This window comes from Cantharellus anzutake (genome assembly GCF_015039405.1).
Source record: "Cantharellus anzutake strain C23 chromosome Unknown EI90scaffold_19, whole genome shotgun sequence".
Classification (NCBI taxonomy): domain Eukaryota; kingdom Fungi; phylum Basidiomycota; class Agaricomycetes; order Cantharellales; family Hydnaceae; genus Cantharellus; species Cantharellus anzutake.
Genome location: NW_024066969.1, coordinates 60,933 through 77,115, shown reverse-complemented (window position 1 = coordinate 77,115; position 16,183 = coordinate 60,933). Strand labels below are relative to the sequence as shown.

General features: G+C 49.2%; 5 protein-coding genes across 5 annotated transcripts; 2 read left to right on the top strand and 3 right to left on the bottom strand.

Moving 5' to 3' along the window:
• Positions 1-1,756: 1,756 nt before the first annotated feature.
• On the top strand, positions 1,757-5,340 carry EI90DRAFT_3122344 (uncharacterized protein; the record flags this gene model as incomplete). The annotated part of the gene is made up of 13 exons (XM_039063493.1): positions 1,757-1,765; positions 1,825-2,134; positions 2,237-2,943; positions 3,002-3,041; positions 3,174-3,548; positions 3,608-3,777; positions 3,835-4,098; positions 4,160-4,349; positions 4,415-4,600; positions 4,672-4,762; positions 4,821-4,929; positions 5,003-5,255; positions 5,315-5,340. The coding sequence occupies 13 exons, from the start codon at positions 1,757-1,759 to the stop codon at positions 5,338-5,340; spliced, it is 2,730 nt and encodes a 909-aa protein (XP_038916876.1).
• A 6-nt stretch (positions 5,341-5,346) lies between these two features.
• EI90DRAFT_3153959 (uncharacterized protein) lies at positions 5,347-7,522 on the bottom strand (the record flags this gene model as incomplete). Its single annotated transcript, XM_039065901.1, has 10 exons — positions 5,347-5,693; positions 5,756-6,218; positions 6,284-6,571; positions 6,676-6,747; positions 6,798-6,957; positions 7,026-7,137; positions 7,192-7,225; positions 7,276-7,327; positions 7,391-7,436; positions 7,494-7,522. 10 exons carry the CDS (start codon positions 7,520-7,522, stop codon positions 5,651-5,653), a joined length of 1,299 nt encoding a protein of 432 aa, XP_038916875.1. The 3' UTR covers positions 5,347-5,650.
• A 74-nt stretch (positions 7,523-7,596) lies between these two features.
• On the top strand, positions 7,597-9,746 carry EI90DRAFT_3122342 (uncharacterized protein; the record flags this gene model as incomplete). The annotated part of the gene is made up of 10 exons (XM_039063492.1): positions 7,597-7,633; positions 7,708-8,111; positions 8,171-8,237; positions 8,307-8,388; positions 8,456-8,574; positions 8,617-8,816; positions 8,874-9,076; positions 9,158-9,215; positions 9,279-9,371; positions 9,438-9,746. The coding sequence occupies 10 exons, from the start codon at positions 7,597-7,599 to the stop codon at positions 9,744-9,746; spliced, it is 1,572 nt and encodes a 523-aa protein (XP_038916874.1).
• A 329-nt stretch (positions 9,747-10,075) lies between these two features.
• Positions 10,076-11,816, bottom strand: EI90DRAFT_3053622 (uncharacterized protein). Its single transcript, XM_039060032.1, has one exon. The coding sequence runs from the start codon at positions 11,726-11,728 to the stop codon at positions 10,385-10,387; it is 1,344 nt and encodes a 447-aa protein (XP_038916873.1). The 5' UTR covers positions 11,729-11,816; the 3' UTR covers positions 10,076-10,384.
• On the bottom strand, positions 11,653-15,072 carry EI90DRAFT_670905 (uncharacterized protein). Its single transcript, XM_039067935.1, has 7 exons — positions 14,909-15,072; positions 13,925-14,860; positions 13,731-13,870; positions 13,538-13,676; positions 13,428-13,479; positions 11,842-13,374; positions 11,653-11,761 (listed from the first exon to the last, which is right to left on the bottom strand). The coding sequence occupies exons 1-7, from the start codon at positions 15,005-15,007 to the stop codon at positions 11,754-11,756; spliced, it is 2,907 nt and encodes a 968-aa protein (XP_038916872.1). The 5' UTR covers positions 15,008-15,072; the 3' UTR covers positions 11,653-11,753.
• Positions 15,073-16,183: the final 1,111 nt, after the last annotated feature.

Sequence of the window (16,183 nt, the reverse complement as noted above, 5' to 3'; positions counted from 1 at the left end):
CAGCAGAGTCACTGGGATGCTTCCTTCTTAACTTCCAGAAATTCTAGTTCTTCGCCTCCGAAACGCCTTTATCACACTGAACCTCCCTTCTGCCTTGTCTGTGCTCGCACCTAGACCCGCCTTCATCTAGGGAAAAATCAGTGATCGTCCGATGCCGCGTCGTCGTCGTCATCATCATCATCATGCCCCACGACAACACGTAGTCGAAGTTCCACATTCCGGCCTCGTCTACGTTCCTTCACACCGTCGTTCTGGTACTGTCCGAAGCAGCCGCTCACATTCAGTTGCGCCGGCTAGATATATAAACTATTCGCCTACGTATCACGCTAGCACGCCGTACTATGATGATGGGGGAAGTCACTACTACGTATGTGGATCTCATCACGCCATCTCGATACCCCTATGAAGCTAATGCCATGCGAACATAGTATAAGCAGAGGTCTAGCATTGGCAGTTTCTTTCGTGCACTTTTTTGCTGCGGTGGGAGTCGCCACCGTTATCACTACTCGGATCCGTATCGAAGCAGGACTAGACGTCGTTATGGGAGGCCAGGGGATCCCGGAGTAACCTACACTGTGTAGATGACGTCATGTATTGCTTGGACAATGCAGAATGGTGAGCTACAGCCTTGGGATCTCATTCTGGTCGCACTCACATAAATGCGGTACAGAATAGCCTGTTTGGACGCTCCTTGCTGCTGATACATACGCGCACGCGCAATTGACTTCTGTTTCGAGGGTCAACGACGTGCCGTCAAACGTACGACTACTCTGAGAGTGATAATGTGGCAGATGATACCTATGTACAGTAGTTCTCCAAGGACATTACTTTCGGACAGACTCAGATCGCTGCCAACTGACGGAAATAGTCTGTAGGCAGGAGGAGTGAGATATCGAAGGTTCCTATGCAGGTGCCAGTGTGACTTCAACCCACAAAAGCACATACGTACGTGTAAGCACCTTTCTGAGTTGCTGCGATGGATAAAATATTGAGGAGGGCTACTACCTGCATAAGCGCATCCACGGCCACAGGACTTGGAAAGCACCGCATCCCGTCTGATCTGCGAAGTCAAGCCGAGTGCCGCTTAGTTAGTACCGTGGTAGGGGACTACATGGGAATCCTGAGTGCTGTGGTTCTATTTCTCATTTTTATTTTATTTTCAACATCATTGTACCACCCCGCTGCTAAACTCCAACTGATAGGAATAGTCTGTAGGCAGGAGTAAGGGAAGATCCCTATGCGAAAGGTCCTTACATGTATGTGCCTTTGTGGGTTGAGGTCACCTTGTGTGCGACGGACGGGTACGGGTGTTTGGTCACACTGTGGAGTTGTTCGGTTTACTGCGATGGATAAGGTATTGGGCTGCTATCTAGAGAGATACTACTTGTATAGTGATGCCCTGAGATCCAAATTATCTACGGCCATAGGACTCGGGAAGCACCGCATCCCGTCCGATCTGCGAAGTTAAGCCGAGTGCCGCTTAGTTAGTACCATGGTAGGGGACTACATGGGAATCCTAAGTGCCGTAGTTTTTTTTCCCTAGTCTTATTTTTCTCTTTTGATGTTCACTATTCAGATCTCCCTCGAACACAAACAGTAGAACAATTTACGCTCCCGCGACCACGAATCTCTAGCGCCTGGCTCAGTGGTGTGCACGTGATGGCATTTCAGATTAATTGATTTGTTTGTACCGTCGTTCCAATATCCGTGTATCAGCATACCATCCGATCAGGGTTCTTCAGAGTCCGGAAGCGCGATGGTCAGTGTTTGAGTGTTTTGCCTTCCCTCCAGAACTCTCGTGTGGGTACTAAAAAATCCCCGAAGTCGCGCCATAGATTTGTTCGCAACTTGGACATTTCGGAGGAGCTGCTGGCCGATCCTGTCTCGTCCGATGAATATGATGACGCACCCGAAAGCTATCCTGGGATTACGCCTGAACAGAAAGCGCAGATGGATTCGGGTCTAGTTCATGTGCGCTCGCTCCTGGGTCCCGAAATTCTGGTCTCAGATCGGCACATACGGGAAGCGCTTTGGGATAGTTATTTCGATGTTGATGGGACCGTCGACTGGTTTCTAACGAAACATGAGGAAGATAGGGTGGAAGCGGAACGTCAAGAGAAGGAGAAGCAGAAAGGTGAATATTTTTCTTTTCTTCCTTGTTTCAACCCCTTTCCCTCTTCTGCCTTTTTCGATCGCTTCTGAACAAATCGGATATCGCGCCGTCGTCGATGAACAGCACTGGTACGGGAAGCTCCCCCATTATCCGCCCTTCAACGTTTGTCACTTGCTAGCCGGGATAATCGTGCGAACAAAGATAAGGTCTCCCTGGCGTCCCTCGCTCGGAAGACGCAGTCTTCTGCAGTGTCCTCTCCTCTGTCGAACCCTTTGCCTACACCTAAAACGTCCCTTCAATCCCTTGCTGCAATATCCAAGCGACCTATTCCTAGTCCTTCAGCCAGTCGGTCGCCGACGTCATCATTGCCCTCTCTCTTGGCGCAGAAGTCTGCCGTCTCTTCTCTTGCTTCCCAGGCGCCTGTATTCAGCACTTCTTCCGTCCCCGCAGCCCGTCAATCAAAGCTCGCTCAGAAAGTTTTAAAGTCTCAGGCAGCGAGCAAAAGTATCATCTACCAACCCCCCCTGTCTCATACTTCGCCGAGTGTGAATGTTGTTGCGGAGGAAGGAGTTGAGATTGAGTCCTCACCGGCGGTGAAGCACGAGTTAAATGTGTTTTCGATCACATCGTCTTCTGGAGATGGGGCTGAGCTACAGGCCTTTAATGGTTGCGCTGCTGTCTCGATATCAGAGTTTGCGTCGATCTTGGTGCAATCGCCGCTTTGGTCCCACCTTGCTACTCCTCCCCACAAGTTAAATCCTTCAAATTCCAGCGATTCCTCCCAGTTGCGCGGCACATTCATGTTCAATTCTCCCAGTCCTGACGATATCGTAATGTCGAAGCGAGCTGGGACGAAATTGGCCTGGAATAAATGAATTATTACTTCAGCGAGTCTTCTATGAGATTTCCGACATATTTATTCCTGTAAGTTTGCTTTCTCGAGTTGTATTTTACCCCCGCCACAATGAAGAATTGCTTTTTATGCAGTCATCCCAACACCATCTTTTCAACGCTGTTTCACATCCACAATATGGACCACTTGGCTGATTTATTTCATTAGCAAGAGCAAAAGCTGCGAAAGCTGCGAAGAAGTCTACAGCTCCTTCATCTTCTCCATTTAAGAAGCCCTCTCCCCAATCCCGCATACTCAGCGGACAGAGTACGACTATTCGTTTTGGTTCAATGCCACCATCTTCTACATCGAGTCCTCGTCCATCACGACCTCCAAGCGAAGGACCGTCTAGCCCTCGCCCATCCTCGCCCAACACCTCGGGAATCTCCCAAGATGTATCGGAGTTATCGTTAACGTTCCCTTCATCCCCTAATGTCAACGAGGAGCCCGTTGCTCTTACGTACACCCAGATGAAGCTCATTGAAGAAGCACGGCAAGCAATGAGATCCGCTGGAAAAGTATCTGCCAGTATGATTGTGATCGGTATGGGCACTTTTTTCGCTGCTACGTGGTGGATTGATATCCGGACTCGTTCTCTTCAGGTCATGTCGATGCTGGGAAATCAACGCTTATGGGCCGGATGCTGTACGAACTAGGACGACTCGAGGAGAAGCAACGCATCGCGAACGAAAGAGCAAGTGATAAGATGGGCAAATCAAGTTTTTCTTGGGCATGGGGTCTTGATGCCCTGGGGGAAGAACGAGAGCGGTTAGTTGTTCAATGGTAGTTGTTAAGATTGTTGACCTAGTATTTCCTTTCCAATTGATAGAGGTGTCACGATGGATATAACGCAAACGACGCTTCCGTTCCCAAAGTCAACTTGACTATCCTTGATGCTCCTGGTCACCGGGATTTCGTTCCGAACCTGATTTCAGGCGCTTCGCAAGCGGATACTGCTCTCTTAGTTGTCGGTGCTGCCATCGGTGAATTTGAGGCTGGTTTCCAGGGGGGCGGGCAAACTAGAGAACATGTGCTCCTTGTTCGGAGTCTTGGCGTTTCGTCCCTCATCGTTGCCATCAATAAGCTTGATCTGGTGAGGATCGCTATAGACTAGGTGGAAAGTATAGTTGCTGAGGAACCCATATCTTCTGTAGGTTGACTGGTCGCAAAGTCGCTTCGAGGAAATATGCAATGCCCTTCGGCCCTTCCTAACTCAGTCTGGGTTCCAGTTACCAAAGGTCGCATTCGTCCCGTGTGCTGCTATGAAAGGAGTCAACTTGACCGAAAACAACAACGGAAGCCTCAAAGCATGGCACGAAGGTCAAACGTTAGCAGAAATTCTAGGTATGATCCTTTAGATTATTCTGCGGCCGGAGATCCTGCTTCTAAGGCTGATGTCCACGATGAAGATCGAATTACCCCACCGTCTCGGGATATTGAAGGGCCGATACGCTTCCCAGTCTCGAATGTCTTCCGAGGTGGTATAGGCAGCATTTCTGCGGGTTTGGGTGTGTCTGGACGTCTTTGCACCGGTGTACTCCAGGTGGGCGAGAAGCTGCGTGTTCTGCCCGGTGACGAAACTGCAACCGTTCGAAGTGCGTTATACGCCACCCATCTCTTTATTCTGGAAGTTTTTGCCTTGTCTGATTACTGCCTACCTGAGTAGAAATAGAAGTCGATGAAGAATCGCAGCCTTGGGTAGCAGCTGGGACGAATGCGACTTTGTATCTATCTGGTATAGAGTGGATAAACATTGGGTTCGGCACGATTCCATTCACACTCCACACCGAGCGCCGCTCCTCACCCCCTTTCTAGGATCGGTAGTATTCTATGTCCCAGCTCCAGTTTGGTGCCTCTGGTTTCCAACTTCGTTGCACAAATAATCGTTTTTGACATATCGCTCCCAATCACCCCTGGAACAACTGTGTGTGGTTTCCTTTCTTTAGTTTGCGTTTGAAAACGAGCTTTTTTTTTTGCTCACAATTCGTATTTGCTAGATCGAGCTTTTCCACCAATCCAGAGATATGCCTGCCACAATCACGAAACTCATCGAAACCATCGATCGTGCAACGGGAGTTGTCATTAAAACGCGACCGCGAGTGATCACCAAGAACGCGTCTGCCAAAGTGCAGATCAGTTTGAAAGCGACATCGGTGCTTAAACAGCCAGTGGTACCATTAGAATTATTCGTAACGAATAAAGAGTTGGGGCGGGTTTTACTGCGCCGCGCAGGCGAGACCATCGCAGCTGGTTCGTCACTTTCTGCTCCGCTCTTTCACCGAACTGACAGCTATTGCGATGTTCTGAAGGTATAGTCATAGAAATAACACCCTAATCAGAGCGTGATTCGTTTCGACGCGTAGCCAGATGTTGGAAAACTATTGTGTTGATGTCTAGCTTCCTTGAAATGTATGCCAAAAGAATTGGACAGGAATCGATTGCAATCTGGTACTATGGATATAACAGTAGAGTGGGGATAAATGAAAGAAACAATAGCAATGTGGAAGTACTCAAGCAATGATGTGGATGAAGGGGATCAAATCAACCAAATTGAAGAAACTAGGAGGGTAAGCGAGGTATCCAAGTAAAAACAGACAAGAGAGAGGTGGACGCAATTGTCTAACAGTATTAGAGTGGCTGCACTTTCATTTTTTGGATGAGAACGCATCCTTAATCTTCTGGAAGAAGCTATCAAAAAGATGTCCTTGTCAGCCACTGAGCGGCGGAAGTTATCGCGACAATACAGGTACCTTCGTCGCTTCTCCCGAGGCGGCACAGACTCAGACCCATTCCTAGTCACAGACGAAGCAGTGCTCATGGAGGGGAAGCGATGCTTTTTCGGTGAGGAAGCACTAGCTGGAGAATTATGTGAAGCTCCGTCTGTCACAGGTTTCGACGAGGTGTCCGTAGCTTTAAAAGTTTCGATGGGTGCAGGCTTCACTGGCCTGCTGGCTTCTTCCATGCGTTCTGTTGCAGGTGTCGCACTTCCCTTCGTTATCTCTGGCAACTCTTCTACCGATTTAGTTCCAGGCTGTGGCGTTTGAGCAGGTTGCGGATCTCCCTCTGTTGTCAGATTTGGTGCGATCGGGTTGGCTCCAGTAGTGGTTGGTTCGGGCTGGCCAACGCGCGCAGGCTGAGCAGCAAGGATCTCGGGTGCTACAGGAATGGAGGCTTTCGGTTCAGGAGTCTTGACCTTCTCGGACGCAGGTACGGCTGCGGGGCGGGTGGACACCATCAATGGACTAGCGAATATTGGGAGTTGGCATGCAGTCACTAACCTTCACTCGGAACCTTATGTTCAATCTCCTTGATCACATCTAATGAGCCCTGCAAACGGATCGGAGGTAAATATGCCATGACGAAGATGGAGGGACTTTGAAGATAGTTATGAACCTTCGGGCTTTCACCGGAAGTTGTGGCGGTAGGGGCAAAACCGCCCAAACTCTTCAAAGCAGCACCCACATTAACTGTGAAAGATCCGAGGACTGAAGTAGGCGCAGGAACGGGGCACCTTCTCCAACATCCGACAGACGATCGTTCGCCGGGTCGTATGCTGGATGCGTCGTCTGAGCAGGCTCTGATGAGATGCCGTCACCAAGAGCAGCGAAAAACAAGAGATCAAACATCAGAACACGTTTGAAGTATGAGGGAAGTGGGTGCGTCTACAGACCTATGGGGGAAGTGCCATCTGCATTTCCATTCAAACGCTCGCGTGACGTGGGGGCACCTTTGACTACGAGACCTAGAACAATATATGAATGCTTTGCCTTGATCGAAATTGATGTGACGTACTTTCCGAGGTCGACGCCAAACCGGCATCAGGAATACCAATGCTCTCAGATGTAAAGGCACGCGCGACACCCTTCGCACCTCCCACAGAGTTGGCAATGACATCTGGAATGGTTGCTGGAGTTTCCTCTGCTAGAGCTTTGAGAGGTTGGCAGGATCGGCTCTTTGTTGTGTTGGCTCAGCCGGAGGCCTAGATTCTGCATCAGGCACGCCGCCGTTTGCGATTGATACCGGCGTCTCAACTGGCTTAGCCATCGTCCTCAGGACATTGTTCGTGATATAATCTGAACCAGTTTCCGACGGAAGATCATCACGAATTCGCCATTCGCCATCCACCACAAACCTGAAGGATTTTACTATATTGTCATTTGCATCACAACATAGACGGAACACTAACTTATATCGGACAACGGCATCGTAGGGGACTTTCGCTGCAGCGAGACGTTGAGCACACGCGAATGGGAGTGGAGATGCATCGAACCTGTCCCAGTGAATGAGTCCCCATACTTGACAAGACGTATCGACTGTTTCCACTGGAAAATAATGAGTACGTTGCACAAGGGCAGACCAGAGAGGCATCTAGGCAATCGGCTCACATCATCGAATTCACCGGTGAGAATAACATTATTTGCTGAACCAGTCCTAGAAGTCGAAAATAGATGCATTAACGTCCAAATAACACTGGGACAAAACGCTGACCATGCGAATGTTTCCTCATACAGCGACATCCCTCGACTCAGGACGCGGAACAAGCCAGAACCGATTTGCATCCGACCATTGAATCATTCGATCCCGTTCCTTCATGGATGGGAGCGACAAAGGACTGGAGACTTTTGCGGGTGAGCGCTCATAAATGGCATGTCGTGTGATGTTTGACATATTCCCCTTCTTAGATCCGCGGCTAAGTCGAAAGTACCAGCAGGAACAAGCGGTGAAGCCAGTTCAGCATCCTCGCCTGGCAAGGCTTCTTGCCAAGTTGACGTTGTAGCCGTTGCTGAGCCACCAGTTTCCACACCATCCTCCTCCACACTCATCAAGTCTGTAATCTCACCCTCGGATTCCCATACTGCACTTTCCCTAGTTCGCAGCACACTCGCTGCCAATCAATCCTACCAGAAATCTCTCGACTCTCTTGCGCAGTCCCTTCGGAGTGAGCTTGCACGTTCGGAGAAACTCCTTGGAGAAGTGGAGCGGAATGCCACCTCAAAAGGTATCGGTTCCGTACTAAGGACATGGCCGAAAGAGCATGTAGTTCTCATCAGGGAAGGATGGGTCCGAATGAAGACAATCATTGGGAGGAAACAAATATTTGCAGACGTGAGTCCTTATAAATATCGCCGCATAGAAACATGACGCCCATTTGGGCATATCTATAGGATTCGCCTTTCCATGACGATGTGATTAGGCATAAACGGTATAGGAATTTGACGACTCCCAAACCATGTGGGTCTCTGAAGATCTCATTTCTTTCGATTTCTTGGACAACTCACTTCCGTGTCCTGTGTGATTTAGTTACTCCCAAAGAACGCTCCTCACTGATGTCTACGGTTCGTAACGAGAATATGCGACTCTGTACCCGCGAGCTTGCATCAAAGTAGGCCCATTGATATTCGCCTCGGGAATGGCATGTGTTCATAGCTTTGTCCTGTCTGGACTTATAGTGGTGCTACAGATGCTCTTGATAATTGCCAGCTACCGATCTTGAACGAACGCACGATGGGTTGGATTGGGACAGAATTGCCTCTCAGGTTCGTTCATTCATGGGCGTCTCCAGCACTCAGTGTGAAGAATGGCAATTTCTGGGCCTAACACCTTTTTATAGATCCAGCGGAATTATTATTCGAGCAACGAACAGCTCAAGAATGTAAAGTCCAGTGGATGGTAGTGGATCGTCCGGAATCGGCCAATGCCACAGACCTATCATGGGACGACGAGGAAGATGCCAAATTACGATCCTTGGTTGGCGACAAAGACTACAAGCAAGGGGAGGTAGACTGGGTGGTAGTTGCAACAGAGCTAGGGGTACGTCTATTTGGATTTATATCAAATCGTAGCCGTTTTGACATTGTTCCTCATTAGGGAAACAGATTACCCATTCATTGCCTCAGTAGGTTTCTCTGTCTGGAAGGCCTCGCGCTTCCACAGCCAAAGAAAGGCAATACTTCCTCTCAGCGTCCAGGTGCTGGATTGCCTCGTGAAAAGGAGCAATGGACAGCTAAAGAAGATGCCGAGCTCCTCGATGCGGTGTACGATCTAGGGGCGGGTAAATGGCGTGCAAGTGAGTAACATTCTGGGTTGTGAAATGTTACGAGCAATGTTGCTGACGATGGCTGAATCAATCCCTTTTCACATCCACAATGTAGGGAGCGCTATACAAGGACGACTATTGCTGGGATAAACGGTGGAAGGTGGACATCCGAGGTGCGCACCACTTATGTTGTTGCCTTTGACAGCATTCTTGAGTATTAAATCATTTCCCCTCAGGAGGATAGAAGGCTTCGACAAGCTGTGGTCGAGGGAGGAATTAAGGACTGGAATGTCGTTGCCGATGTTGTTGGCACTCGTAGTGGCCAGCAGGTAACAAATGCATATTACCAATGAATAACTGTTCATGGAAGTCCTCATCCATTTCCCCCCATTCAGTGTCAACGCCGGTGGGGGATTCTTGAGAAGTTGCCGAACATTTCTGTGCCGGACAATTCGAACGATGTGCCTGAATCAAGTGCGACGCCCCTACGGAGGTTTAAACGGACAAAGAAAGCCCTCGTGATGGAGATGGAGACAGTAATGCCAAAGATGACGTCGGCCCCAACACTCCCGATCCAGCTTCCGATACGACCACGTCTGCAAAAACTCGCTCAACCAAGCGAGGAAGACGACAACGGAAGCCCCCGACTGCATCAAATTCCCCGTCTACTTCTGCCAATGCAATGGACGGCGTGCAGGAAGTAACGTCAGCCCGCTCAGATCATGAAGGTGCAGAGCAAGGTGCAGAGGAAACCCCACGTCCAGTAACACCCAGACCAAAACCCAAACCGAGGACCAGGGAAAACATCAGCCAAGATGCAACAAATGTTGAAGTGTAACAGACGTGCGGATTTTGCCATGGACACCTTCGGCGCGCGTTGCGTCTCAAGCTCCTTGGCACACAATCTGGTGTACTTTTTGTTCATAGTGCCTACAGATTGCCATGAAGTTTGCTACAACTTTCAATCCAATAGCCTGACAAGAGCGGATGGATTCTCGGACAGGCGAGGGAAGTACTTAGATACATGTGGGAGACTGTCGATGATGGTCCCGATAGAAGTCCGATAAACATAATGATGGTTTTATCATGGGGGTAGGGTGCGTTTTATGTAATTGGGGTGGTTCCGTGAAAGAGAGGATCAAGTGTGCTTCAATGCAGCTGCTTTACCAGTCCTGAAAAGCCAGACCCCTTTTTTTGTCATCCCTTCATACTTTTCCGCGTACAGTGGCTTGACAACACCGATCTTGAATTACAAGTGCTCCAATGTGGCTACATACACATTCCCACAATATCAGAGCGATTCTGGAGCGAAGAATATAATTGCTAGGTATCCAGCAAAACACTAAACAACTTGGCTGATGTCAATGACGATCGGGGCTCTCATCTTGCCTTGGGTCACCCATCGGGTTCCATCTTTGCTAGCTTGCGGAAGGTAAGGTGCGTTGCTATACGGCGTTCGATCACCATACCAGGCTTCTTCATTAATGTATCGGGTCTGCCAAAGAGGACTGTAACTTGGTGGGATGATGAATTCGATTCTTCCATTGAACCAGACTTTGCTGTCTTTAATCAATGGAACTCTTCCCGCTGCTGAAGAATATACTTCATCGCACATGCCTTTGTCCTTCACGCTAGGCGAGAGGTCATAAAAGGTACACTTCAGCCAGGACTCATCCGACTTGTGCCCTGAATCTGACTCCGAATTTTGTGCATGAGTTACGTTCCCATCCAAGGACGAAGGAGTGACGGACTCGGGAAGTACAGGCTCAGGGATGAGATGCGAGCAGGTGGGAACAATACCGGTATTGAGGATCCAAGTCGCGGAATCTGGTATGTGATATTGAGTGATTAACTCGCCTGAATCTGTTGACCAGACGAAAGCGTGGTTCTTATCGTATGCACCAACATATCGATCTTTAGGCGAGAATCCAAGCGTGTGGCGTTGAGGAGTGGAAGGCACGGAAGGTGTGAAAGGAGCACATGAAGGTGATACAAGAGGCTGAATAGATGGGTCACCTGTAACGTGCAGGAGCGTCATGCTCTTGTGCCAATCGTCATCAAGACTCGTTGGGGCTCGTATGATGATGGATCCACTATGAGATATCGTAGTCACAGCAGGGGAATGACCGCAGGGGAGTGTACCAAGGTTTACTGATTGCGTATCATGGTTGAGGATGTTGATCCTTCCGTTCCTATCCTCAGTCACTATCTTGTGATTGCCATGACAGAATTCAATCCAGACTGGGGGATCGGGCGTGCTGCATTGAAACCGAGAAACCGTCTTCTGATGATGGATGTTGGCAACCTCGATAACACCGCTGCCAAAACCAAGTGCGATGAAACAGCCATCTTGGGAGAGTGTCGTACAAGTCACGATGCCGTTGCGAACATCGTGCTGGGCGAACTCGGCATTGTAATCATTATTTATTCTGTATCGGTGGGGCTTACTGCGCAGTTCATTCAGCCCCTCCTCCATCATCCGTCGAGCTTGGAGTGCATCCTCACTTAGCGGAATTAAGTTTCCAGAAAACTCGCCAGAGATGCTGAAGACCCGAATAGGATCTGAGAGATGGCCATACATTTCATGAAAGGGTGATGACGACGGAGTGAGTGGAAGACCAGATCGATAGACTTGCCAGGGACAGCGCTCAGTTTTAGAATACGCCTTGTAGTAGCATGCATCCATAGCCCCGAACGTGAGCTGATATGATTTATGATCCTATGGAATGCAGGTGATGTCAAAACTCGAGTCCTCTGAATACAAGTGGTTCGGGCTCACTACGAACCGGGTCCACTCACGTGGCACGGATGCTATGCCAGACTGCATCGTAATATATGAGAGTACATTCTGCGTAAGCAAGTCATTAAATTCTTTTTGTAATTCATTCGGCTCTTGCGAGAACACTAGTGAGGGGTCCAAGTGATCGAGGAAGTATCGGATTGCATATTCAACGTGTTTGCCACCAGATCGCTTCCTCCTAAAACCTTCCCACTTCCTTTTATCTCCCAAAGGAAGCTGGGTGGGAATGCTGAACTCATTCTGCCTGCTGATGTCATTCACAAGTCGAAGAAATCGTAATCCGAGGAAGTACCCCTTCACATCACGAATGAAGAAGACTTGATCGCTTTCCTCGCCAATGGGATCACCTGTAATGAATTCCTTCATGGTCGTGTGGTAGAAAGAAATTGTCCTTGCATTGTTTGAGGGAAGGTCAATTACTGAGCTGATGGGTTTTAGTGTTGCAATGAGGTCATCCCTAGTCATTCCTAGAAGCTCCGACATCGACTTGACATTAAGTGAGTAGTCCACAGCAACAAGTGCTCCGACTACTTCACGGTAATTCTTGGCGACGTGGGGACGAAGGCATGGAGAATGGGACATATAGGCTCGCCGTAGTATGCGCAGGTACTCCGAGTTGAGATCGCTTGGTACTTCTCTCAGATTGCGGAAGTAGTCGAACTCCAACTTGAGAGAAGAACCACTTTGGGTCTGAATGCGCACCTCACGTATCCGAATCGAGGCAATGACAGGTAATCCACGGCAGGCCGAAGCGAAAACCTCGAGATCTCCCGTTGATGGTTTCCATGGCGATTTCCTGATACAGTCCTGGAACCCTTCCTCTACCATGCAATAGATGGTGTGGAAAGTCTCCCCCCCTGCAATCTTATCGACATTTTCGCATGGAATCAGAAGGCCCTGTTCCTGCGCATGGTCCCAAGCCGAGACAACTTGGGACTCGGGGCGACAACTAACTAGAATAGCGAACGTTGGAGGGAGCTCATTAAGCAAGAGTACGAGCTTCATCAGTGACTCGAGTTCTTCTGGATCCCCGCATTCATCGAGTCCATCCAAGACGATAACAAAACGGTCATTTCCTGAAGTCAAGATATCTTTGAGTCCACTCATCGGGTCAATAACCCAGGCTTTCATCTGCCTTTCTACAGTAGAACCCCGAATATTTTTCAATGAACCGGGCTGCCGAAGTTGCCTGATGAGCGCGCATTTGTACTCAATGTTGAATGCTGCAAGTTGAAGAGCAAGAGTTGAGGGAAACCGTTCGATCGAATCTAGTCCTTTTCCCTTCTGATTCTTATCCCAGAAGAAAGAAGCCGCCAGGATGCCTTTGTCATCAAGGGCAGAAGCGGTGCTTATGGATATCGCGGTCTTTCCTGTCCCTGGGGAGCCGCGTAACCAGACAAATCGGTTCTTGGGTTCCTTGAGATGATCAAGTATCGAACTACGGATTTTGTCACGCGTAGTTGGGAGGCATTCTGATTTGCTGTTCACGGAGAAATATTCAGCTTCCGTTCTAGGGAGTTTCCCGAGTTCATCTGAAAAAATATTGCTGAGCGAGAAGGTCTAGAATCAAACGAGCAGAACGGACAATCCACCGACGATTGAATTGTGTTAAGAAGGTTTAAGGTTGTTGCTACGGTCTGCAGAACAGATTTTAGTTAGTCAAAAATTACCAGTACGAATACGGATGTGACGAACAGCAAAACGGAAAAGCGCATTACTAATACACGCCTTCACGCCATTGATGCTTTGTGTGATAGTGCCCGCCGAGATTATCCTCTTCCACGGCGTTCGACTCTCAAGCGACCGGATCTCCCTGACTTGCTCTTCCAAGGCCCTGTCAACAGTGTCTAAGACCGAAATGAATGACCATAGGACAACATGCACGTACAAGTGGAATTCTTCAAGTAGAGGAATGACCTCTGGAGGGATCTGTCCGGTCCATAGTTGGAGCGGCCGTAACATGGTGGCGTAAGCATTGTGCACCTCATCGTTCAATCCTTTGAGGGCTTCATTGTTGCTGCCAACAGACTAAAATGAAGTATCAGCTACGTCTTGTCATCTATTGAAAAATCATGCCCGAACCTCGTAAACTTGGAGCAACACCAGGAGTAAGTCCGGAATGTAACCCAGGAATGGGATCGGGGAAAGCTTGAGAGCGGGGGCCGCAGCTTGGAGAATGAGCCTGGTGACGCCAATAATGGATTTTTTTCCGTCCCCAGCCCAACTGGTTGATGCTGGCCCCGATAAAGGAGGTACGGGTAAGTCTATACTGGTGTGTGATAGTTGTGTGCGGGGTTTCACGCTGTTGTCGTGGGGGGTCGAAATGGCGGGTGCTGCACAAAGGTCTTCAATGGTCCCTGGTAAGGAGGCGGATCGAGGTCGCTCCGAATAACCAGGGGATGACCGGGCGGAAGTAGTGGGAAAAGACCCTTCAGAAAGAGGTGTGCTTAAATGATTGAGATGATCGCAATTAGAATGAGGTCCCCGGGACGGCGCATTCAGACGCTTCAGGGAGGGCAAATCCCGAGAACTATCAGAATATTGCAATGCAGGTGCAACCCATGGGAGCCCTAGATAAGATCCCACCGGTTCATCATGCCAATTATTGTCGCGGGCTTGGAGAGCCTGCGAACTGAGATTAAGTCGTGGCTCCTCCCAAAACGGTGTGCTTGTATGTTGTTGGAAAAGCGAATCCCGAGAATCGCCAGAAGATTGCAATGCAGGAACCTGGGGGGGCTCGGGATAAGATGCTGCGGATTCCTTATCACGAATATTATCATGGGTTGGGAGAGTCCACGAGCTGGAAAAATGGACCTGGGGGACTTGGAGCAACGAAGCCGAAGCATGCAACCGCGGATCACTGTAAGATGGCTTGGGAAGTGCAATGACACGTTTCTGGAAGGACTTCAAGACCCGTGAATCGCTGGAAGCTCCCAATGTGGACGTGGTCTGAGAAGGCTCAAGGTGGGAGGCTGGAGAACTATCACACCGATCATAAGGTATGTGGGTTTGAGATGTCTGGGGACTAGTAAGATAGTTCCGGGAGAGTTGCAGCGATGAATTCACGTTGTAAGATGACTGCGGATCATTACAAGATGGGTCAGGTGCAGGAGGCCTTGCCCTGTAATGTTGTGAGACGAAGGATAATTTCCTTTTGTGAGACATGAAACGGCCAACGCGGTCAACGCAAGCGTCAAGGAGAGGGGAGGTTGGAAAGCCTCCTTGCCGCGCGCACGGGATATATATGGAAATGCCTTGTTTGGGAGTCAGAGCATTCAAACTTGGTTACTTCACGCATTCTCTCGTTCCGCGCATCCACTCTCTGTTGGGATCTTTACTGGATAAGGGTGAAGTCGTACGCACGCCATTCAACAAACTGACCCTAACGGACGATACACTTTCACCATTGCTGTATTTAGTAATTGTACAGAGGGAGCGGCTTCCGGAAACCCCCAAGCACATATGTAGCGTATCATGAACACCCCCAAACGCAAAATTTGGGCGAAAGACAACGTGAGCTGAAAACAAAGCGTCCTTATGTCCAGCTCCCCAGATACATCATAGCAACTGCAAGCCCAAGCACAGGGGCAGCCCTCCATCTTTATCGATTCCACAACCGCAAAGCCGTTCCGGGATGGATCACAGTGTCCGGAGTGAGCTTCTTAAGGACCACCCAAATGAGTATGCTAGATGCAACACGTGCAGATCCAGCAAGAGCGTTAGACTTTTAAATCTTCAGATCCCACATGTTTGCCCGCCTCGGGGCACAGGCACTATGGCAAGCAATCACCAAGGGAAGCCACAAGCAGTGACGTCATTCACACCCGAAGGGCGAGCCTAGATGTCTTTTGCTAATCACATTTGCTATACAGACATTTGTGCATGGATGCTCAAGGAATGAGCCAGTGTACTTCGTTCATAATAACCACATTGCCTTTCGGCTGATGAGGTCCCTGCCGACGAGAGAAACCACGACATACTCTGTCGGTAGACAACAGATCCAAAAACTGAGGCTGATAGCGCACACAGTCCCTGATATGGACATAAATTTCGGCCAGTCCGAGCTACTTGTCGCTGATGGCGACAAATTTATGGTATATCGGTGAGGAGGATGCCTACAGACTCGTACCCAGTCATCGTCGCTCTATGGACGCGCGCTGCGAACACGGGATTTCGAAAATTGATAGTTTAGTGTGCCTGTGGATTCCTTGCATGCTGTTTTTCGACCTCCAGCACTCTCTGAACAGTCAAACTTGCGATTGGAAATGCATGCCTAATGTAATCAAGAGAACCCGCTCCTCCTGGTCGCCATGGAGGACTGGAGTGTTTTGCAACTCGAAC